Source organism: Teleopsis dalmanni, chromosome 1 (genome assembly GCF_002237135.1).
Source record: "Teleopsis dalmanni isolate 2A chromosome 1, ASM223713v2, whole genome shotgun sequence".
In the NCBI taxonomy this organism is placed as follows: domain Eukaryota; kingdom Metazoa; phylum Arthropoda; class Insecta; order Diptera; family Diopsidae; genus Teleopsis; species Teleopsis dalmanni.
This window is the reverse complement of record NC_051846.1, coordinates 26661293-26687987: the sequence shown is the minus strand read 5'-3', so window position 1 is coordinate 26687987 and position 26695 is coordinate 26661293. Positions and strand designations below refer to the sequence as shown.

General features: G+C 27.9%; 1 protein-coding gene across 3 annotated transcripts; it reads right to left on the bottom strand.

Annotated features, from left to right (window-relative positions):
* Positions 1-2479: 2479 nt before the first annotated feature.
* LOC119673094 (angiopoietin-related protein 7-like) lies at positions 2480-21086 on the bottom strand. 3 transcript variants are annotated; one of them, XM_038084320.1, is made up of 6 exons: positions 20818-21086; positions 20001-20131; positions 6446-6645; positions 6032-6236; positions 2946-3584; positions 2480-2870 (listed from the first exon to the last, which is right to left on the bottom strand). In XM_038084320.1, exons 1-6 carry the CDS (start codon positions 20989-20991, stop codon positions 2711-2713), a joined length of 1509 nt encoding a protein of 502 aa, XP_037940248.1. In that variant the 5' UTR covers positions 20992-21086; the 3' UTR covers positions 2480-2710. The 3 variants fall into 3 exon arrangements, with proteins under 3 accessions (XP_037940248.1, XP_037940249.1, XP_037940250.1); XM_038084321.1 differs by having other exon boundaries at positions 6455-6645; XM_038084322.1 differs by having other exon boundaries at positions 2482-2870; positions 6512-6645; positions 20818-21085.
* Positions 21087-26695: the final 5609 nt, after the last annotated feature.

Sequence of the window (26695 nt, the reverse complement as noted above, 5' to 3'; positions counted from 1 at the left end):
GTACTGCAGTATTTTTCTAATGTGTGATGGTTTTCAAGTAAACATAAGAAACCACTGTAGGTAAATGATTTCAAGTGATCTCAAATTTCTTAAATTTTCTCTTATTTGACACATAATTAATAAGAAAACTTCTTCAGGGTCTATACATTATTATTAATATATTATGAATACTGTACTTTTGATATTGAAGCAGCAATAGTATTTAACAGATTGGGATCTTTGATTAAGCGATTATTCTTAAACAACCTACAAAGTCTATAGGTAATATAATATATACCTATATATACCTCTATATGTTATATATACATATAACAAACTTTATAGTTTATAGATTGATTTCCAATAATATGCGATACTTCAAAAATGGCAAAACCTGAGTAACGACATAATGTGTAGTAATGAATAACTATTAATAAGAATAATTATTTAAAATACATTTATAAGAAAATTTTAGTTTAGCAAAAATTTTGTTACAACTAAATTTTAACAAAGTTGTTCAAAATCATTATAACAAAAAAATAATATAAGAAATTTTAATCATCAATTTTTAATTAAATGTTATTGTTTATATGATTCACTCAATTGTTAATATAAAATTATATCAAATTATAAAATAATTAAATTGTCTTAAAATAAAATTTAAAAAAATTGTCAATAGTTCAGTTTGTACGCTTTCATAAAAATTGTTGCATAGTTTTAGGAATCAATAAATGTTTAAAAAGTAATGGCTTTTCACCTCAACTGAAAGCAATTGTGGGGAAATTTTATTACACTGAAAAGAATTAAATATATTATATATTAAGGTTGATTCTAAATTTAAAAATCTTAAATCTTAATATATAAAAATCTTGTAATATTAAAATATTATGATTGACTCACAATGGGATATTTTTACCACTGGTTTCGTCGCTTACAGTTGATAACCAAGTGGTCAAATTGAAGCAATGACACTTCAATAATAGAAATGCACTCTACACTGACTGTTGTAATGTAGACTGTCTAGCTCAAAATTAATGAATAAAAAAATCTTCTAATGATTTGAATCAGAATAATGCGTACCCATCGACGATTGCTATGGCTGCAAGCTGCTCCAATGGGATAAAATATCTATATTTTATTTGGGATATACCATTCAACTGTAACATCAACCTTTGTAAAGTTACTCGTATTATATAAACATGTAAACATGTAAATGTAACAAGACTTGCATGATTTCATAAAAGTGGTTTTTCCAATAGTATACATTGAAACAATAGGTTTCCATGCTTGAATCGAATGGTTACCCATTATAACACTGTTGGTTCAAAAACCAACAAAGTTGTCAATGCAGTATTAATTTAGTATAACGCCAGAATTTGAGTAACGTTAGATGTTTGATTCAAAGTCTTTTAAGCAGAGATTTATGTCTATGCCCATTTCAATCTCTTTAAACATTTAAGTGCTATAAAGGGTTCAGACATTTACCCCATACTATGTATTTATAGCTGTTGTGATGTGGTATCTGCTCATTCTGAAATTGTCGGTAATACGGTTACGTATAAACTCGAAAGAACCAATGCAATTTACTACAGCAATGCTTTGTTGAAAAATTAGCTGATTCATATTTTCAACTTCAATTACCCAATTATACTGTTGCTGCCAAATTAACACACGTTAAATTCCATTGAATAACAGTCAAAACTAACGTTGCTGGTGCGAAATTCCAGACAACTATCAGGACTGGTTATCTTTTCAATTACAAAAAACATCCCTCTTAAACGGAGTTGATATTGCCGGCAAATTACCAAATGCAATATTCTAATAAACCGTTACAATGTCAATATGATGGATCTACCTAATATAACATAATGCCATCTCCGTCTGTTAGGAGGTGAAAGCTTCAATCTCAATCATTTTATTTGTGAGTGTGAGAAAAAATTTAAAATTATTAACATCTTCTTTAATTATGAATTTTTAAGTAAAAGACATTCTGGCCTCTATCTATATATACATCTTCACATTTCTATAAATTATTTTAAAGATAATACATTTTGTGAAAAATTGTAACCCTATTTTTATCACAATATCCGACTTACGTAAGATACAACATCAGTACACTCAGAAAAGTAGTTTAGTTGATTAAATCTGTTGATTAGCAAGAAATAAGATAAGTAAAAGTAAAAGATATCTTAAAATATATCTATGAATAAACTGATTGCATATAAAAAGGTGAGATTAAATCCGGTATTATTTTGACCTTTACAATCAATTAAAGTCTTAGTCACATTGCGTGTTGTCCATACCAAAAACTAATAACGACGATTTCTAAAAACTTATCAGAGATTGTCTTCATTCACACTTCTTGAAAGTGAAAAATACGTTTGCAAATTTTGCTGAACTGTAACCTTTAAAGACTTTCAAATAAAAATTTAACGAAAACAAACATTTTTTCTGTTATGGCAATTTTTTAAATATTTTTTATTAAGTAAAAACATCGATTCTAAATGCATTAACAAAGTTAAATTTAAATGTAAAATTGTTAAAAACTAACTTCGTTTTACAAAATGTAAAAGATTTGGCGAAATAATTTCGTACACATACACGAGACTAAAGTAAAAGTATTGAACACAAATTCTATTCAGCAGTGAGTATAAGAAACGAGCGAAAATATTCGAATTCAATCGAATTAAGTCCCTGAAGCGATCAAGTTTGAGTGAATTTATTAAGCTTATTAACGCCTCTCAGTAGTCGCGTCTCCTGCTGCCACCGGACGAATCATCATTCTTGCCGCACGTAGCGAGTAATTGGGACCACGAAAATGATGCCAATACATACCTTGAAATGATGGCGCACTGCTATAGTTGTCCAAGTAGTACTTGCCGAAAAGATTGCTTAAAATATTTATATTTTATTCGATAATAACATTAAGAGAATGCATTTGTATTAAAAAATATAATAAAACTTACCTTTGTTCGCACCAATTATACCACCAAGCGCCCATATGCGCTTGCGCGCAATTACATTCCAAGCAGCCATCGTTATCCATATCGTAAGTTGAAAACTTATAACCAGCGTGATATGTAAGTGAATCACCAGCAGTGCCTGTATAGTTTCCAAGTAAATTTAAAGCATATCCTTCATCCTCACTACCAATTCCAAAAAGATTGTATCTGGCATAGGCTTGCTCATTCGCAAAGTCTTCCAGAATTACGACTAATTCATGAACTGCAGATGAAGTGAGTGCATGTAATTTCTCCAGGCCTATAAAGAAGTCACCAGCCAAATTTCCGAAACCACTTTTATATTCAGCCCAATCTCGTTGAAAACTCGTGTCACCCAAGAAACGATTAAATATTATAGTCCAACCGCCGTTTTTGAAACTCTCATCACAGCGTACATAAAATGGTACGGATGTTTCTGTTAACTGTAGTCTTAATATGCTATTGTCAGTGACTGCATTCTGTGCACAACTGGTGATCAGTGGTTGTGGAGTACTTGGAGGAGCATAGAATACTGGTGGTTGTACTGGTGGAAGGTATTGTTGATGTACGCCTACACCATTCTGTTGACGGCGCTGGAGGACGTTTAAGCGTCTATGTAAATGACTAAAAATATTTAAAATATAAAAAAAATGTATAATATTATATACAATGTGATTATTTAACTGAATAGGAATGAACTTATAATTTATAGAACAAATATTAAATTTAATTTTGACGTAAGTTATTTTGTTGTTCGAAATGCTCTCCATAAAAGATATTAAATATATTATATATATTTTCACATAGAACTAAACTCTTAGAATATATGATATAGAATAGAACTCGTAAGTACTACATACAAAAATGTATGAATATATATACATATATACATATATATATTTGAAAATATATATATTTCGAAATATATTTAGAGAAGTGAACTCTATTTTGAGTTCTTGTTTGACATAATGGAGACAATAAAAAAAACAATGCAATTAGATGATTGACGATTATAAGACTCAACATTACAATATAGAGTGGTTCAAGACTCAATTCAAATTTTGATCCATCAATAAAATGTAGAATTTCCAATATGAGCTGAAAATAATGCATCAAAGCCCGGTATGGAAGTCAACAAAAAAGAAAGCAAAAGAAACAAAATTACGCTTTTAGTAGAGATCGGGTTAGGTTGGAGTGGCGGCCTTGTACTCATGAGCGCCAATTTGAGCTCAAATAATAGTGCGTTATGGTACCATAGGAAAATTTTGCTTTTAATGGAGAAAAGTCATAACCATGTTTATCGATTTCTTCGTTTCAAATACTGTTTACTGACTATAAGGGCAAAATATTATACTAGAATACTACAAAGATTATAGGTCAGAATTCGTTGTACTCCAAAATATGTAAATTTTTAGGAAGACATTTATTATTATTCACAAAATTCATAAGCTTCTAAATTATTAACTGAGTTAACAATAAAGAAGAATCGTTTCAATACCATCCTGGACATCCAAAAGCTTCGACCGTTCTACTAAATACAATTCAACCCAATAAGAATTACAAATATTTCGTTAAATTCGTTGTCCATATACCAGACCTTTTTTGAATAAGCAGAAAAATAATCAAAGTAGTAAACGCTTTGTATTTTTATTTAGACTGATCAGATCAAATTAGACTGTATATATTCTAGGTGAATAAAAGTGCCATTTTTAAATTAATTTTTTTTTTTAAAAATTTTTAATAAAGTTTCTAGCAGAAAGGTTGACCTTATCTACAATATTTAAGATATGAATAGTTAGATTTCTCTAGATTATTTTTAAATGCTAATTCATATTTTTAAATGTTAATTCACTCTCATTTTAGTAGAGAACGTTTGATAGCCGGAGCGCATCGGTATATCTGTACATCCATTATGCTTAAGCGCACCAGTTTCTGAATTTAATTAAGTGGTCTTAGATAACTTATCTAGTTGATTTTTGACTATGATAACTTCATATAGGACAATGGTGATAGTTTAATATGAATGGTTAATTTTGAACTTATTTCTTCTACACACTCAAAAAAATAATTTGATTGGTTTAATTAGATTTTAACTAAATCTCAGGTCAAAATATTCTTACTCGACTTATCACGTTGATTCAACCATATCGCATGTGGGTTTTTATATCTTCTTTACCACATGAGCTAACATTTTTCTAACAAAATGATTAGGTCAATTCAATTTGTATGTGGTTAGCACATATTTTTCGGAGTGTACTGTTGATTATATTATTTAGGTGTTTATTCCACACAAACCTTTAAATAAATATTACTCCGTGATATAGGACTATATGAGATACATATGGCTTCTTTGGATAATGGTAAGAGATTTACCAATGCACCAATTACTCATACCTTTTCGGATTTTAAAATTATTTCTTAAACTAAATTAATTAACAGAGAAACTTATTCAGTTGTCGCAAATTTTTGTAAAGAGGCTAGGCTTATTTCTCCTTCATGACACCACCATAAAAATTATGCATTTCAACCTTGTGTTACTATTGAACCAAATGCAATGTGACTCATATTTTTAATATTCGACGCTAATAACATTTTTCATTTTTATATCTATTATGGATCTAATGATGTGCAAATATGTTTACATATTTGGAGCAGCAGAAAATTGAATAATATCCAACAATTACTCAACCTAAGTGAATTTACATAGATTAACGCATAAAATTGATGAGAAGCGATAATTATTAATGAAGGTTCTTAAGGTGCTGCATCAACTGTCAAGACATATCAACACTTGGTTAAACTAAAAAAGAAGGTGATTGGCAGCAAGAGTCGCCACTGATCTTACCGCTGCATAAATTAAAGCTAAAATGCAGAGTCGTCGATTAACGAAGGCTTCAAAAAGTCAGTAATTCAAATTATACATTTTTTACTATACAATGCACAAATGTGGAATAAATTGATTAACGTGTACGTAAATAAATTTTAGTTAAATCATAAAAATAGATGCACATATCTCTACCGGAATTAGATATTAAAATATTTCAAATGGCTGGCTGCATATGATGACTTACCTCGTGGTTTGACTTAAACTGGTGATGTTTGAAACCAATTCATTTCGTAATGACTGTACTTTACGTGTCGTTTCTGTTAATAATGTTGCGATTGCATCCAATTTTTGAGAATCGGTTAACGTCGGTCTCTTGTATAATGGATCAACTTGATCATCTTGTGCACCTGCACTTACTTGACGTGTCTCGCGAGACTTAACAATCTCTTCTAGAATAAAACATAATTTACTAAAGCACGTTCAATATTTTTTTTTTTTTACAGAATTTATAGAATTGCGTTAGAAATATTTTATAGAATATTAGTGTTAAGGTTAATTATGCTATGTATGCATCAATCGTTTTTCAAATATTTTTACTTTTTAATTTATTACATTTTAATTAGTTAAGCCAATTTAAAAATTTCAAACCGACACCAACTTTTTTTACCAACATGCCCTTCAAATGAATTGCGATTGTTTCTTTTTCGTTTAGGAAAGTTATCACCTTTCAATTCTTCAACATCACGTTTTGTCATGCGTTCTATCAATTCCAATGAGTCCAAACGTTTCAAGAAATCCATTTGTTGTGCACTCATTGATTCCAAGCGACCCGTATTGCTGTCATCAATTTTGTTTAATCTGCAAGAGATAAAAAGAAGTATATACCAATTTAAAAAAGAAATATATTTGAATATTTATTTAAAATATTGTTTAAATAATTTTAAAAAATTTTTATTATGAATAATATTTTAAAGCAATATCAACAACTTATCACTTTCAAGCTATCTAAACTGTTGAACTCAGTCACAGAACAATTAATGAATATATACGTTCATACATAGCAGTTGGAAAAATAATTAGGATTGAATAAAGTACTTAACGTACTGTTTTACTACCACTTCATAAAAATTACATTTCGAAGGTTTGTTGCAAACTCAGCAAACTTCAACTCGAATACGTCAATCCTCGCAAAAATAGCAGATAATTAAACTTCAACTGTGCGGAGCTAAATTAATGACAAAAAAAGAGGATACATCCTCCTACTAAGATGTCTTGTGCGTATAAGAGCACACAAAGTTAAAACAGGGATATTATTCCTGCCAATTCGAAGAGACGACTTCTCTTAGCAATGTTTTTTGGTTGGTCTGATCTCTTCCATCATAAACGCATTTTTCAGGGAAGTACCAAATCAAATAAATAATAAAAGATGCCAATTGATCGGTGCATGTAATTGCCAATAGATGGCATTATTACGAATACCTTTTTTCAAAAAATCCACATACTTTAAGATGTAAACTAAATCTTAGATTATTAAACATCATACAACTTTGGGATATTTTTGAGAAGCTGTTTTCAATTACCATGAATTTCAATGAAAATTTATTAATATTTCTGATCATCGCTAATTCACTCTAAATTTTGGATGGAATTTGCTGTAGGCTACGAACTAGCCAATATAGTGTTCGCTATTTCGCACTATCGTTTACAAACCCTGTATTCCATTTATGAAGATACGGTCAACCATAGGGTAAATAATCATCACCACTTGATTCACTAATTGAGTATTTTTGTAAAAATGTAACAAAATTTTAAATAAATTTTCTTTGTTTTATAACTTATTTTTATATCAATAACCAGATCTTTAATTAAAAATTTACTTGGGTACTTACAAATTAAAATTCAAAAACTTTTAAGAATAATACTCTATATATCCTTTTTGAGTAAAAATGTATCAAAATATCAGATCTACTGAAGTGTCTCAGTGAAGCAAAATTAAAGCAAAATCAAGTCCATTATATTTCATGGTTGAGTTTTTAATAGAGATATATTTTGAAGAGTAGTGAATTACAACAACAAAATTTTATTATTTTTAATTATTGAATTCTCAGTTGAGCATACAGCTATTTCAAGTATTGCCAAATGCACATTATCAGTGATTTTTTTCTTTTTGAAATTATTTTTTATATTTAATTGTTCGCAAATAATTTTTTTGCACTGCAAGTATGTTAGCAAGGGTTGAACTCGTATCCTGCCAAATTTGTAGCTCAGAGTTAGTGTTCATTACCAAGTGACTTAAAGCCGTACTTGATTTGTTCGAACTTGGAGTTTTATCAATTTTGTTGTGAACGTTCTTTAAGAATTCCACTTGCTTGAGTGAAAACTCACTAAGTTGAGTTTTCATTATTGTGAAGTTAAAAGCTCGTATGTTAATCCTAATCGCTGTGATTGGTAGAGCCGCAAAATCATTATCCGAAAAAACGAGTATTTACTATATTACAACAGTTTCAAAATCTCAACGAAGCATAATTTATTGGTATTTTTTTCGGCACGTAGCATAATCATACTGTCACTTCCAACGCTAAAGGTCCATTACTATTAGTTGAAATATAGTAAAGAAGTACAGGGGTGAAGGAGTGATGGATCCACTTTAGTCGTGTATATTGTTGGAACAAGATGGCTACCTCATAAATACTATTTTAAAAACTTTTGTTTTTACTATTGTAATTAGAAAAAGCTGTGAAAGACAGCTTTGTGAAAGACAGTTTATGTTCATTACTTTAAACTTCAATTTTATGTAGAACCATTCTGAAGGCATTATATTCGTACTTATGATTTTTGCTCAGATCAAGACAAAATAAATCAAATCGAAATGTTGTCGTAATCGTTTAATACTAACTATAAATCAAAATCATTGAAATATTTATTGAATTTTAAACATATGACAATTGTCACAACTATTTGAATTATTCATCTCGGGGACTTCCCCCACATGGATTATATAAACTACCTCTGAAGTATAAATAACTTAAGTATTTTATTCATTATTAATACCAACATAAACACACACCCACATAAATGCGTAATTATATTATTATATATCAATAACTGCCATATAGACACATAATAATAAAAAAAGATTTTGGACTCGTTTGATATCTTTTTTTACTACATTGTATTAATTCATTTTTATGTATTTATTTTTTACTATTTGACTACTTTAAAATTATTTAACATTTTTTAACGTTTTGTTTTCGACGCCTCAATAAAACTGTTAATTATGCGAAGCGCGATGTTTTCGGTTTACTCGTCGTGAAGGTCGTGAACAAATTCATTCGATTTATTTCGATGGATGAGTTTCGTCTGAAGACTTATGCCTCACACAACGCTTGGAGAACTGAAATAGAACGCAATACGTACGTCACTCTGATAAGAAAAACTTAAGGCAATTAATCTTTTATTACGAGTACGAATGTCTTTATCTAAATATGAAAAGCCGATCACAAATCTTGACGTAATAAATTTTATTAGCCCAAGTCTTTTCGGTTTTATGGTACATAATAATACTATTTAATGCTTCAGTCAATTGATTTTATTACCATTATTTTTTTTTTTTTCATTACTTATTTTTCAAATACTAAATGATGAAAGTATTTGTATTTCTATAGAAGTACATTTAAAATGAATTATTTCACAGCTTTTGAAATGGGTCATTCGCATTTCATATGGAGAAGTAAACATGTGCCCACTCGATATGGTGATATACTCGTGGATACAGTGTCATTGTACATGTGCTAATATAAGCTATAATATGCCAACCGCAGATGTTCGGTTTTGTAATGTTATTTATATTTAACTTTTTAATTATCGATCGCCCCACTAATTTGTTATATTGTTGTCTGGTACTGAAAAATTTAATGCGGTATTTATGGCGTACAATCAATTATAGCAGAAATAGAAATATGTATTCAAAATAATTTAAAATTAAAATAAAATTTGAAATCATACTTTTATTATTGTTGCCTATGAGAGTTTTGATTTACGATTACAATAAATTTTAAAATTTTTTATTTATTAAACCAACCATCTATGACTCCCAAGGCTCACTATAAAAAAATACAGTCAACGGCAATTGATAATGTCATCAATATTTTTATCAACTTAAGAAGTACTACTAAATTTTACAAAATTTTTTAACATGTTGACTACCAACTCTTATCTGATAGTAGGGAGAATGGTATAGTTCGAGAGAGCCTTCTAAGGTAAAATATAGAATTTCACGGTACTGATAAACCATACAATATCTTTCGGTTAAAGATAACACCCTTCATACGATGAAATGAAAGGTGAATGTGAGTACTTAACTCATTTTCTGGCAATTCCCAGACAGAAATACATTAAATGGACGGATGTTTGACACTGCATTTAACATGATTTGCATGTAGTATTCACACTTTTTGACGAATCTAAAAATATCTCTCGGTTTGTGAAAACAAACATTATTCGGTATAATTAAAGTCAAATAAAATTATTATACTCGTTTTTTGATAACCAAAAGTCAGTAGCAAGTGTCAATCTACAGGTATCAATATCTTACAATCCCATCTTAAAGAGGTTGTAGTTAACACATGAATCTAAAAATCCCATCTTAAAGAGGTTGTAGTTAACACATGACCAAACAATCTGTTGATATTATCTATGTCTATGTCTCTATATCTATATCTATGACTCGAATGAGCTCTTTGAATTGTCTTAGATTTTTGATATTGGCCACAACATTCCCAAAAAATTTATATTCAATATTTTTAAGTATTAATGTAGTCTGACAAGTAGATATCTTATAAAAAGGTTCAAGAGCTATAAAATGAATTAGCGTACCATCCTCTGCAATTTTCAATAGTTTTCTAATCGACAAATCGGTTAGTTAAGAAGTCCGTCAAGTGTTGTTTTATTTATAGTAGCCAACTTATAAAAATCTTGCAGGTTCGGATTAAGTAGGACTTGATAATCCAGGATTTATGACTATAAGTTATTTATTAACGGATAAATGAATGTATTTTTGTGTTGCCTTTTGTAGGCATTGTGTAATAGATTTCAATAATAGCACGTTCTATTAAAAAATTGTTAATGTTAGGAATATAAGAATATATAAGGCTCCCGTTATCCCACTCTTAAACGGTTTTGTTAATCACAAACGATCCACTATCACAATTGTATGGCGGATGATTAAGGGATCATAAAACCACTACTATTTTTATTTACAAAATTAAATCCGAAATATCTCAAAATTCAGCTCCTGCTACTAATTTCTCTCAACAAATCTTTCTATCGATTTTAGTTACGAACCAATATTATGCAGTTATATTCTGCGAGCACCCATGTGTGTGCTATTTTCCTAAATCTTACACCTCACTTGAGTTTATAGAACTTTATTACACTATACTTGGATCTGCTAATCCAACTAATCAATAAAATTTATCTCAATATTTTTATCTCAAAATTCAGTTCCTGCTATTAATTGCTCTCAACAAATCTTTCTATCGATTTCAGTTACGAACCAATATTATGCAGTTATATTCTGCGAGCACCCTTGTGTGTGCTATTTTCCTAAATCTTACATCTCACTTGAGTTTATAGAACTTTATTGTTACACTATACTTGAATCTGCTACAAAGTAGATCACAAACAATTCCTTAAAGCATCGTCTTCAGAAGCACCTCTACACAGTGTCCACATTTCTTCATAGATATGATCATCCAAACTCTGGGCATTGTTCCCATCAAACCCATAGTGTTTGTTACTGCGAACTCAAGTCTCCGATGCGTACATAAGTGATAGTAAGACTACAATCCTATATAGCAGTATCTTAAAAGTTATGATAAGATTATTGGGCGTACACAGTTTCTTGTATTTTTTGATGGATTTTATTAGTTGTCTATGCATTTTAATATTACATTTATAAAATCAAAAGTAATGTAAACCTTTTTAACAAAACATAATCCCCTCAGTTATACCACTAATCAGAACAATTGTCATAAGCCTTTAACGATTATCATCACAACCGATAAATCAGCAATGGTTGAAATGCAATCAAGGCGATCAAAAATGCAACAAACGGTCAAAAAGGTTATGACTTTTATATTTTGAAGACAAAAAAATAATCGTCTATCCAAATAACGTGTCATGTCATAAGTCAATGATATGTGATCCCAAATCTTAATAAGTTGGCTCAATAGAGTAATTTGGCTCGAATATAGAAGCAAATATCTAGTTAAGGAGAAATGATCAATATGCTGACTATAGCCGATCTTTGCGCAAACTATTATATTTTTAAAAAACTAAAACAATTTTATAATACATAATAATTTTCAAAGTAATTTAATAAATACTTTATATGCTTTAGGTAATATTATTAATTAGTATAATTAAAAAATATTTTTTAATGCATTTAGCTCTATCATACGTACAGCTAGAATTGTAGCTAGTGTATTCTTTATTATATTAATCATTAAACTGCGTATTGCAGTAAATTCCAAAAATAATAATAATAAATGAAAAAAAAAATAAAAATAAACGATACAAAACTACCATTATCTTTATAAGCATTATTATCATTAAAAAGTTCATAAGCGTCATCGTAAAGTCAAGAGACTTTAGATTAGTCATATGCCCGTGCCGTGTATTGCAAAAATTATTCATACAAGAAAATAAAGAGTTAAAAGAGCTTTTTTTGTGTTATTTGGTATAAAAACTTTTAACAAGAAGTAAACAATGTTATCAGGAACAGTTTTATGCAAATAAAAATAAGTATTTAAGTGGAAATCATTTAAATATCGGAACATATTGTCAAACAAAATAAAACAAATAAAAATAAATTCATTTGAAAAAATTTCTTGGAATAATTAATAAATTAAAAAAAAAAAAAAGAAAAAGTTATTGAAATCACTATTAAAATATATTCAGAATTTTTAAAAAAAATAAAATTTTAACTATTATTTAATTATGAGGGCAAAAAGTCATACCCTAAAAAAAATATGTCCACTTATTAAGTAATAATTGTTATTAATTATTAATTTCTAGGTCATAAAATAATATGAAAATTTATTTTCTTTATTAACGCATAAATAAGTTTTTATTTTGCTACCATATAAGTATCTGATGTACTTCGAGATTTATGTAGGTGGGTTTAAAAAATGACTCGATCTTACATGCCTTTTATGTATGACATGTAAGATTATTATTATTCATTGTTGAACACTTTATTTGGATAATGTAAAATTATTCTTTATATATATGTTTACAGCCTTTAATTTAAATTGACACATTAAAAATTGTTGTTGCAATAAGTTTTATATATATTTTAAAAATGATATATGGTATTTATTTTAAAAACTAATAATAAAATTGTCGCGTTCAACATTATTTAAATTGCATCTTACGACAATGAATCGATTTAGAAGTGCATTCTATTAAAACTTTATTATTAGCCGTAGTTTTTTCTTTCAGAGTTGTAAAAAAACAGCATTAAGTCTGGTTGAAAGATATTGGCATCACTTTTAAAACATGATAAATGTGTTTTTTATGTATTTTTTGTTGCGTTTTACAATATGAAATATAAAAATTGTAAATACTAAAAATTTATTAATTTAAATAAAAAAAAACAAAATAAATATTAGAAGTGCAGTTGTAAGCATTTTTATCCTATAAATATGTATATATAAAAATTATCTAATTTATTTATGTATTTCAATTTCTTAGTAAATGAAATGGTCATATGATTTTAACGGATGACTAGAATTTTACAACATATTTCCAGTGAACATTCACAAAAGACTGATTTTTGAATTTGGCTGCACTAAAACTTAAGATGTGAAACTTTTTGCGAGTAAAAACCAATTCTGAATATTTTAAGAGCATTGTTGTTGCTTCAAATGTTTTCTTTCGTAAGTTGCGAGTATTTTTGTGCTACTCTGAAATAAAAATTGCGGCTATAATTATTAACTAAAAGTTGCATGGAATCATATGTTTTTAATAGAATGAAATATAAGAAAATCTATCAAAGATTTATCGGTTTTTTACATGTACCTCAAATCACGCATGAAAGTATCTTTATTTATATGATATAGCATTTGTTATAATTGTACTTATTTTTGATCTAATAAGAGTTTGATATATAGGAAGAATATACAAAGGTGGCGAATAATTAGGTAAGAATTTCTAACAGATCAACAAATGAATAATTTATAGCCATCGACTTTTATATTTTGGCATTTGTCAATAAAACCCTACGTATACTAAAATATTCAAAGCCAACCACTGAGTAATTCATAAATCTAATCTAATCTAGTATGAAATGGAATATATCAATGTCAATCTTTTTTTAAGCGTCAATGAATATTTTCCATAAAGCTCTCATATCGAATTTTATTGAAATAATTTAAAAAAACAAATAAAGTTCACAGCGGGATCCAAAACTTGCAATAAGCTAATCTGCTCTGCGATCGAACACTATATGATCGCTCATTTTCGAGCAGGTTGCTTTGCTCTCACATCAAAATGATTGAGCAAAAGAGCAACTAGATAAACCATAGAGTTCTATTCCGTTGTTTTTAGTTCAAGTTTTTAATAAGCTGAGAGTTTTTTAAAGTCCGTTTAAGCTTTAAAATATATATATTATACATTAAACTTTAAAATTATTTAAATATATTAAAAATAAAAACCAAAAATTTATATTGCATTTTACAAGAGTTCAATAAACCTTGTAAAATCAAACCTAGACTATATAGTATAACTTAAATTATTATCGAGTGATTGCAGGTTCAGACGACAAGTTTATGAGTAATTCTCTGAAATAGGATACGTGTTTGTCATAATAAAAGTAAATCTTATAGATAATATTATTCACAGCAAGTATTATTCTCAACTGTTGAACTAAATGAAAATATTATGTCTTCTGAATATAAATGTAAGGATTTTCTACAATCAAGTTTATCTTTAAAGTGCAATAAGTCATTTAATGCCAAGAAAAATGATTCCTTTAAGTTTTACTAATCAAAATCATTTATATTAATTTTAAATAGTATGTATGTACTATATCAAATAAACTTATAATAAATTTAAAATTTTAATATTTGGTGATAAACATAGTCTAAATATTTTTATAGTGCTTTAAACTATTAAATGTATTAAAGTCAAACATGAGGAAACTGCTGAATAAAAAAAGGTATCTAGTAATAAAAATAGCAAACAAAAATTTTATCATTTAAAATCCAAATACATAATTAATTAACAAAATTTTCATTGTTATTTTTATTACTATCCACCTCTCTTTATGAATAAAATTATGTTTTCATTATCTCAATACTAATACATAAACAGATGGGCATCACAAAATAATTTTCTACATCACACTGATCAAGAATATATATGTTAATATTTAATAAAATAAACCTAAGCTATTGATACTTATACTATATATATCCGTAATTTAAAAGATCAAAGAAACCAGAATTTCAAGCTATTAACATAAATTTATTCTTTATTTAATAAATTTGTTTTGACTATTAGAGGAGGGGAGTAAATACATTTTAATACTTATTTTTATATTTATTATTTAAACAATATTAATAGTTTAGTTGTGTTGACGTCATAGAAATTATAATCAAAATTTCTAGGCGTAACTAAACATAAACCGATTACTAATACTAATTTGTCTCAGTAAGAGTTCAAAACTTTATTCTATAAGTTGTAATACTAATTTACAATATTTAAATTAAACTTTAAATATGTTCGAAGGTTATAAACAAAATATGTTTTAAATAAAGCTGTCCATTAGAGAAATATATCCACTGGCAAATAATTGAACTTTAAAAATTTTTTCATTTTCTTCTTGCCATTACTGTATTAAAAATAATGTTGACTGTATAATTTCATAACTGATATTTAATAGAGGATGGCATCACTCACATATAAAATATAATCAGTTAGTGTCAAATACATATTTATCATTTTGAAGTTCCTCTGACTGCTGTCTTATATAAACATTACAAAATTGTTTCCAGAGGTAGAAATTTCCAATATATCAAAAAATGTCATTGCAACTTATTCTTTTGGAGAGAGCTATAACCGAAAAAAAATTAGAAAATGCAACTATACACAATTCCATAATTTCCCATCCTGACGGTCACATATTACTGTACTTGTCAAAAAACTATCTCACTAGTGGTAGGAAGTTTTAACTTCCACGTCGTACAGACCAAACCATTCCACTTTCATATACCATATATTTTGCTTAATGCAAAATCTGCTCAAATTCAATTCTCTATAATTAAACTCATAAAAAATTGGATTGACTAATTTTGACTTAAAAGTTTTGGAGGTTTTAGTTTTTTTGTAGCGAGAAACACATAAGTTGGCAGAAAAATGGAAAAATACTCTAGTTTAAACGAACAATAATTTTAATGATATTTTCTTAAATAATTTATTAGAAAAAGTGTTGTTTCTAATTAAATATTTTGATCTCATCCATTAAGAGGGGTGCCTTCTAGTACAGGACTTCCATTTTGTTATTGCTTTGAAAAGTAAACATAAATGATATGCACTTGTGGTCAAGACTTCGAAATAACTTTTATTTTAATATATTGTTTGGCTTTACTATTGAATGTGAATTACAACATCTCTCAAATGTATTGTTTCAGGATAATTTTCGATCATTTGCCAGCATATAGCTGGCAATAACTAAACTATGTTTGACAAACATTGGCTCTCAATGAGCCAACATTTTGAGAATCTGCAAAAATATGTTTCGTAATAACACCAAAAAAAACCAGTAATACACAATTCGCCAAAAATGACAATTTCTCGCTTAACAAACACAATGAAGATTGTATCTACTAAAAAATATGGTATTGTAAAACCAGATATTACCCATATCAACATCTGATATTGATGTGATTTGAATTGACAGTTTCTGTCAAACTTTTAGCATTTTCAAAGTAGTAAAGACACCTTCATCACACCTTCAAGTGTAAATACTGCATCATATCTGTGGATGTTAAGCGATTATTATTCGATCCATATTATAAAATGACAAGCCTAATCCGAAGAAACGAATTAACTCTTGGATTGTTCCAAGAGTGGTTCCGATAACAAATGTAAAGTGCTCTGATATCAGATAATCGTAGAATAAATAGAGGATCATTAAATGTGGCTGCAAATTGTGAATTATTTTATTGTAGAGATTTAAGCTTGAAAAAACACTTTATTCCACTTTCGTTTTCTTTGAACTAAAAATACAATCAAATTATAAAGTTCAAAAGTGCTTGATTCCAACATAATAATGCCATTTAAACGCATTATTGATTTTTAAAACTCTATACATACGTACCCTAAGGTTAACCTAGAATCGAATTTACCAGTCGATTTAGGGTCGATATTGTATTAATATAAACATTTGTAATGCCAGATAGACATGAGGTTGCTGGATCTCCTAAAGCTTGTAAAATTACTAACTATATTTTACTTCATTTTAAATTTTTTATATTGCACAGAAATTTATAACAAATATATTATGTACATGAAGTTTTTAGCCGGTTGAGTCACCTATATTTTGGGAGTTTTCTTTAGGTTGTTATTCCTAAGAATTTTGAATAAAGGAGATACTGTAAACATGTAAACATTTATTCACACAGCATATTTCTGTTATTGTAAAATGATTTCGGTGTGTTTATTCACAATGAATGGGGTTTTCAATTTGTGTTTCCAAAAGAGAAGGTACCTAATTCACAGTGGTGATTGAAATTTTAATCAAATTTTTATTTTATTAACTTATTTGGCTCTTTTTAATAGGTTTGGAATACAATATTACCAACGTGTTTTCCACTTGACATCTTATAGTACTGAACCTTTTAAATATAATTTATAATAATTTTTGGGTTTATAACTAGCAATACCTCGGCAGTAATTTGACAATTGCTTGCTTTCAAAACATGAATACTTTAAAAATTGTCTTTATTATCACGATCCCACATAATCCAGTGGTCCTTTGTTTAATCCCACATAAAAGTCCATTTATGTTCAATCGCATCATATTATATGCTGTGTTGCCTATTCACGTCATCAATTATATATTGATGAGCATATGTTCGAAAAATTTCTCAAGCAATAAAGTTCCGAGTATAACAATGACTTGTTTTGGTATAGTCCTTTTCAACCAGCTGTGCTCAAGGTGCATTTCTTCAATTTCAGGGCAAAATATTTTGATAATTTTTTCTTAAATTTAGGTGTAAACTAATACACCTAATGAAAAGAGTTTGTTACCAAATAAAGGCGATGACTTAATCATCCGGTGACTAAAACCGGATATCAGTATTTGTAGAGATTAATCCGTTAATAAAATGAATATCTACTCCATTACTTTAGAGTGGTGGAAAGCTAAGATCTTTTCGAAGAATGTTGAACGCTAAATCAACAACCTGATACTATCAAAATATTCGCTCGTAACGAAATCTATAGAAGCGTATCAAAAACTAACCGATTATATTTAATGAGTAGTTGCTACAAGGCAACTTATTACTGTTTCAGATGTTGGAGAATGTAACTTTCTGACATAATCCTGTTAAAAACACATGTGTTTCGTATGTATATAGCATAAATATGTTCAGGGATTCAAATTTCGATAATTATAAATTGTTATGATAATTAGTAAAAGAGTATGTCACATATTCGATGCGAAGAATCATCATTCAAATGCTATTATCGGAACACACAATTTACTTATCCTACTTTAGTTCTTATGTTAGCTGAATATTAAAAGAACGAAGATGCTAATCCAAATGTAAACTGACCGATAATATTCCTCAAGATAGGCTGTGCGTGCCTGAAATGAATAAATTGAGTTCTTCCTCTACACTTTCACTAACAACTACAATATTCTTAACCAAGTCTGACTTTTGATGATATTTACACCGTAGCATAATTTTTTCTTATACAGTCTCTTCAAATTCTTTCAATGTTTTGCCCATACTGCACTAAGGTTGATAATAATGTTTACGATAATATCCAAACTTTTTACTTACATTGCAGCAAACTTATTAGTTACATTGCGGTTGACTAATTTTGTAATAATTTCTCACAATTTTAACAGTTTTAATGATTATATATTATCCATATTAGGTGTATTCGATAGCTCCGAAGCTTGGCAAAAAAAAACAAGATGCTTGCTTTTTGAAACTTTCGAATAGAGTACATATTATAGTGCCGTAAATAATGATTAAGTATAATGTATAACACTGAACACTAATATAGTGTTCTTTAATCTGAACTACGAAGAAGATAAACTTTTATCAAACAGCAAAAATTCAGAATTCAGCACTTTCTATTATATATAAATATATTTAAGCTATTAATTGCATTTATATATGACCATGTTTTTATTTTATATATATAAAACACATAAAGTACTCGTACTATAAAAAGTACTTTTTATTGTACTGATTTTTTTTTTTTTATTAATATTTATAATCACTAAAACATTCATTAAGATAAACTCTAAAATGTTAAAAGGTGTCAGAAAATTATGCCATCAAGCTTGAAATTTTTGGCAGATACTCAAAATAACTATGAGATATCAAGGAAATATTTATCAAGAATTAAAACCAATAAAAAAAACAAAAAAATTTTCTTAAAAATTTAATCCACGTTTTGTCTTACTTTTGACTAACCGCAAACAAAGTTAATTACTAATTACCCAATAATTATTTATTTTATCACGCGACAATAGGTAATTATATTTATTCTCATCTCTAGTAGTAATCGGCAACTTTTAAACTTAAATTACCTTTTTATGAGTTTTTTTAATTTTATCTGTTTTTGTTTATTTTATTTGTCAATATATATGTATTACTGAGGCCAGCAGTTAAGATTTTTTTCCGGTACTTTTGAATTATAAAAAAAAAACCAGACAAATCATTTTGAAGAATTTAAAATACTGGCCGCTGAAAAACCTGTACGAAGCGGCAAACAAGTTCGAAGATGTTTTCAAAAATCTTTAAATATTTATTAAGCATTTAATAAGTATTTAGCAATAAAAATTTGTGTTGAGGTTGATTTACTTCAAAAGGTTTTCTTAATAATTTTTTCTTCATATTTACTTATTTCTTTTTTTTTGTGGTATGTATTTTTAAATTATTGTGTACTTATTGCATAAAATTACTCACTTTTGGTCAATTTTCTCTAGGCGACTCCGTAAGTCCTCATCAATTGTTGCTAAAATACCGACGCGATCGTGAAGACCATCTAAAACCTCTTTGTACTCGCAGATGTGAGGTGCCATTGTGCTTGGACTTAGCTGTATTTTATTGAAAACAGATCACAAAAATAAATTGACTTATTTGCATATTTTTGTATTTATATTATTTTTTTTTTTGTTTTTTTAAATAAAAGAAATAAATCCTGCAAAACAGGTATTAACCACTTAAACAGTTCAAGTTCATTCTAACCTTAATGTAGGGAACGAATAGCAGAGAAAATAAAATATCTGCAAAAAATAGCTAGACCTGCATTTACAATTTAAAAGTAAAAAATATAAAAATAAATCAAAATCGTTTTTGCTGTAGAACATTGAACTTGTAGTCTGTTAATGAATTCAGTAATTTTCTACTATAAACTTGAGACTATATATAATTTATAATAAACATAGCCTGCACCCGAAGCAAATATCTCAATGGAATGTGCTGCCATTTTGGCGGGTAATTTTTTCCTCAAAAAATTTCAATTAAAATTATTGTTTACTATAAAAAGTTGAAAATAATTTATTTATAACTGCAAGATATTACATGTCAATTAGGTTTTTCATAACAATTTTTTTTCAATATAAATAATAATAATTTATTGTACCACTTTTTTCTTATTTTAAACGTGCAACTATTGAGTTTTTTATATAATACATTTTCTGTATATATATATATATGTAAGACTCATGTAAATATCATTGATATCTTAAATTATAAAGATAGAATTATTTTATTCACACACCCGATTCCAACGATTCGTAACACCATTGCGATGGCCCCGATTATCATAGGCGGAATGTGGGGCTGCAGTTACTGGTGCTGTTTGCTCGGCATTAACGTTGACGAAAAGTGTGCCAAATATACAAAATATGACCCCAAAAATAAGTGCAAATGTATTACAATTCGTTTTATGCATTTTTATATTTTTTTTTTATGTTTTATAGCCTGTCATTAACACAACCTACAATTTTTCTTCATATAAATTTCTTTCACTATTTTATTATTTTTTTATTTTTTTACTACTCAATTTGAAGTGCAAAAATTGTATTTTTTTCGTAATTTTAAATAAAAAAAAAATAATATTTTTTTCTCTTTTGTGGCAGTTGGCTTAATTTTTGCTTAACATAATCGAGCTTTCTGTTTAGTGTATACTATATAGGTATATTATCCATTGGCACTTTCTGTGTTCCGTTCGCGTAGCACACACAAACCGTACCGGCCAACCAACGCGATCGTACTGAGTTCGCGATGATCTCTCTAGACTTTGAGCATCTCAGACATAGTTCGCTTTTGCTTCTTGCCTATATAGATAGAGCTATGAGCATAAGAAATTCCCAAAGATAACAAAACCCAGAAATTTTGCAAGTATGTAGTAACCTCTGCAAAAACGTAAATTTTGAGTTTTTTGTGAATCGTGCTAAGATACATCTACAACAGAAAAAAAACTTCTCAAGCAGACGTCATCAGTTGCTGTTCAGTTCTCAAAAATCAGTGCTGTTGGCGCGTTTTCCACTGAGAAAATAATTTGTTTATAAACATTGTGATGATTAATTTGTTAAATATTATTTTTTATTATCAGTTTGTTGATGTTTTTTATAGTTCATGTTTTAGAGGTTTTAGTGCAGTTTGAATGTTTGAGTTCAAAGCTTTGAACTTTTCTGTTTTATTTGTGTTTTAATTAATAGACATTAATTTAATCACACTACAAATTGTTTAAAAATGTTAAACGTTTGTACTATTAATTACAATTTTGAGAAATGATTGAGAAAAAAATCAAATACATTGTATATTGTACAACTACTATCATTTAATATAATTAAATTTAAGTTCTTGAAAATAATGTGAATATATACTTGTATATTAATTTACTTTAATTTGATGAACTAATTTAAATGAGATAATTGTTTAAAAAATAAATACACTCTTTTACTTATTAACAACAAATTTATTTCCAATTTTATCTCAATCTCAAAAGAGGCTGGTCTTTACTATTTAAAGCGATGATCCATTTATGGACGATAATAAATAAAATTTTTAATTAAAAAATTTTTTTTGTACTATGACAAGAAATATTTGGGATTACAAAAGGGGGGAATTGTTAGAAAATTTTTAAATTCAATATTTAAATTTTTTCGAATGAACTGCTTTAATAAAACTTTAATAAAATGTTAAAATTTTGCAAAGATCGGCTTGAAATGCTTTAAAATTAATAACAAAACTCACATTGTTTAATTAATAAATTAAAAAGGCGTTATTTTTCATAAACAATAAGAAACATGTTAACAATATTGTTCAACACTAGTCAACTAAGTTATAGAGTGTGAAAATTAATTATAATGTACATCTTCCTGTATTAAATCTATGTATTTATTGAATCCATATTTTTAGAAGTTATTCTCAGAAATCTATTCTTAAAAATCTAACAAAAAGTTGAATTGTTGAATTCCTTTTCTAATGTAAATAACAAATACTTGTTATATTTTCAAAACTCTATTTTAAGTTTATTGAAAAACACTCAGATATGTTATCTGCAGACGTAAAGTGTTGTATATATACTATAATACAGTATTTTGAATAACACTTATATTAATAACACTAACCCTATTGAAGAATTTATTCAAGCATTCAAACTTAACATTGCGAAATCTATTTATATACATGGTTTCTATATACCAAAGTTGCCTCACCCCACGCGCTTCCTGTGTTACCTGTCATATTTTTACAGCACATACCCATATGGTAATAAAATATTCCTAAATATGGATTGAAGGAGATCACATTGTATTTTTAGACAGTGTGTTCTTCTTTGTAACCTAGATTGGACTGGGTCCCAGACACGGATTGTAGAAAAGAAGGGGAAACACTATACTCGTAAACACTATAAATATCAAAGACTATTTATTTGTAACCATTGGTAATTATCTTCCCAGACTACAATTTGTGATTTGGTACCCACTTATATGTAGTTGGAGAGAAATAAAATGCGTTTCGGAGATAATATATAACTTTCCATATACATTTTTCGCTTTTTATACATCAAAATTTATCAGAGTAGTTATAACAAAGTCATAACAAAGAGTATGTCTGTGAATCTCGGAAATCCTTAAGGATTAAGGATTAAGTATTAAGGATTAAAGAAATCCTTAATGAAGGAATATGATGAAAGTACTAATAGTCCTAATAAAAAGAGTTTGCTAACAAATTAGGTAAGGACTCAATCATAAAATAAGAGGGAAAGAACAAACGCCACAAATGTCAATGGCGGCGACAATCTCATTACATCCCATTCAATTATTATATCGCTATGTCAAGATTGACTAAAAGCAGGTACTAATTTTTGTAGTTAGGATTCCGCTATAAAAATAAGTTTATATTTAAAGACTCTAAAGGCTATAAAAATTATTAAACAAAATTATATTCTAAATGATTAAAGAGGTATGTATTAGGTAATATATATTATATTATGTATTGTAGTAGTACACTCAGAATAATAATTTAATTGATTTATTTAGATTTTAACTAAATCTCAAATTAAAATATTCTTACTCGACTTTATATTCTAACTGGTTCGACCAGTGAACATGTGGTATATGTTCACTTTTATACCTTCTTTATCACATGAGCTAAAATTTTTCTAATAATGTGATCAGGTCAATTAAACTAGTATGTGGTTAGAACATATTGTTCTGAGTGCAGTTATAGTAGTTGAATTTAATCGATTTCTTTGCTCTAAAAGACTTAGTTAATATGTCATTATTCTTTCACTAATTCGAGAATCACATCATCACTGGTTTTTTTGTGATGATTAATTTTATTTATTTTCTTAATATATAAATATTCTTAAGCTTCATTTATTAAGATAGTTGTTAATTAAATGATTGAATTCTAATATGTTTATACTTTCAAATATCTGTCATAACCCTAGTTCAATGGCATTTCAGTTTTGCATCTAAAGAGCAACAAATGTCAATCTCATAAATGTACTCATACATATTATAAAAATTATATTGTGCATTTGATTTTTAAAATACAAAACTCAATTGAATTTCAATAAAATATTTTAATTAACTATATTAAAAAATGCTAGTAGAATAGAAGTAACTTTTGTTTGTTGCAACAAATCAATATTAATAAAGAAAAATCATTTTTATTTAAAAGTAATGCTTAAGCCTTTTTTGCAGTACAGTACAATAAAGCAATAAAATTGGTGAGGTCTTAAGTAATTGCTAAAAATACGAGTAGCATTCTGTACACATTACGGAACCAGGCATCACGATGCAATACTGAAGAATGACTTTTGCAAATTCACAAACTATAAACAATTCCAATATAATGAAAAAAAAAAAACATTATTTACAGGTAAAATGAATGAGGTATAAAGTAAAAGGCGCATCCAACAACTGAAAATTCGCGTAATAAGTTTGTTTGCTTTATTAAGTTAATACATTTACCCGCTGTGTGAACATATAATCATGAGCCTTGAAGTACCTCGGAGTGAACAGCACGTTTTTATATAAAAATAAATAAAATTATAACCAAAAAAAAAAATCGAAAAAAAAAAGTTAGTCACTTCAGTGGTAAAGGTTCATGTTGGATTTGTTGTCATTGAAGACTGCTGTAGGCAATCCAGTAACAGCTGTCAGCAAGCGGTTCTGTCCAATCCGACAGTGCCACAATGGCATAGTGCCATATACCGAACAAAATCTTGTAAGGTAAGGTAACTTGTATGGAAATTGTCATTGTTTTCATTAAAATTTTTCTTTTTTGCATTATTGTAAATTTTGTAAATATTTTTTTACAATAAACATATTTTATTCAGTAATTTTTGCAAATATCAATGAAAATTACTAACAAAATATGACCGATATGCATAATAAATTACTTGCTTAAAGACGAACGTTGAGATTTTATAAAAAAATAAGCCGCAAGAGCAAAGCAAGATGAATTACAAAAATTTTAAGTTGATGTGCTTCAAGAGTTTTGAGAGTTTCCTAAGAAAATTTCGAAGATGGGTTGTGTCTTTGAATTATATTTTTACGGTAATTTTAGACAAATAACAGAGAAAGACCTTTACATACATATTGCAATTTTTATATACGCACAAGTACTGAACTTATTTAAAAGTAACCACAAATGAATTTTAACATATAAACAAATGTTAACTGTCTGTTTTGGATACATTTTGGTTATTTTTAACTATATATTTGTTTATTTATACTGCGTACATTTTTTCCATACATACCACTTTTTGCGGCTTAACATACAGTATATTTTCTGCGATACTCAAAAGCACATTTGTGGAAAAAAATTTCTTTAACAATGGGACGGGATTACATCATTGGAAGTGGCTATAATGAACAAACACCTACTAACTAAACGTGTCGGAATTCGTTGTTTTTATTTAAGTTCAAAAATATTAAATTATTTGATGGAAGTTCAAACATATTACTTATTTAACACATGTACTCCTAGTTGCTATCTGACTGCGAATGATTAAGTTATATAAATAAGATAAAAGTATTCATTTGATAATTTTTTATAAATATATTCTTTTATTACTTATGTATAACATTATGCCTTATGTACAAAGTCATTTAAATAATCTCTGTAATTATTTTATATTAACTCTAAAGTATACATAAAAGCATCCATCATAAATCAATTTCAAGCTAAATCAAAAAAACCACAGCCTCAGTTGTCTAATACACGAGCCTACGTTTCAAAGTAACCGAATCCACAGCCTTATAGTTGCGGTCTAATATATATAAATTGACATTTAGCTTCTTTACAGTTAATTTAAAGCAATTAAATTAACAGATTCTTCTTTTAATTTAACAAACTATATATCAAAGAATTTATACTAAAATAGTTACGAAGATCATTCGCGATGGATCGAGTGCGGGTATTCGAAACGCTATAACTTGATTCAACTCAGAATATTTTACAGACAATTAAATAAAATTAACCGTAAATAATCTTCTAATCTTTCATTTTAATCTGCGATGAAGAGCATTTTTTAGTCATTTTATTAGGACCATTTCTATGTTTAACCCTCGTTGTCAAGCTCCATCATACGAACTATAATAGAAATGAGTAGGGCAATAGATAATTTCTGAATTGAACTTCATTGAGCACTGTTTAATTCACAACAAATATATGTAACAAGACTTGCTCCAACTAGATTCAAGATGGAATATGAACTTTTAAGCACTGTTTAATTCCAAAATATATGTAACGATCTTGCCTCAACTGGTATGACTAGAAAGCAATATGTTTATATATAGTTTACTGCCAGCCAAATTAATCTTACCTTAATTATTGTATAAAGACTGCTGATAAAAAGCATATTTATATATAGTTTACAGCCAGTCAGATTTATTTAACCCTAACTATCTATCCATCGTCTAAAATTCGCTGAAAAAAGCAGTCTTTCATGTTGACTGTGAAAAACTGGTGCATGAAAGATGGAATATTTATCAGGAAAGTTTGTTTAAAAGAAAAACGAAAAATCCTAAAAAATTTATAAAATCTTGTAAAAAAACTAATTTTTTACAATAAGAAAATTCTATCCCATAAGCAATACATCATTAAGTATCAAATAAAGAATAAAAAATCTATAT

What these genes read in the sequence shown, in the direction of transcription:
- LOC119673094 (XM_038084320.1), bottom strand. Translation starts at nt 20,991, where the DNA reads ATGCATAAAACGAATTGTAATACATTTGCACTTATTTTTGGGGTCATA. An exon ending in CTAGAGAAAATTGACCAAAA is followed by an intron (nt 6,646 to 20,000) that starts GTGAGTAATTTT and finishes TATCTCTTGCAG; the next exon opens with ATTAAACAAAATTGATGACA. An exon ending in AGTTTAAGTCAAACCACGAG is followed by an intron (nt 3,585 to 6,031) that starts GTAAGTCATCAT and finishes AAATATTTTTAG; the next exon opens with TCATTTACATAGACGCTTAA.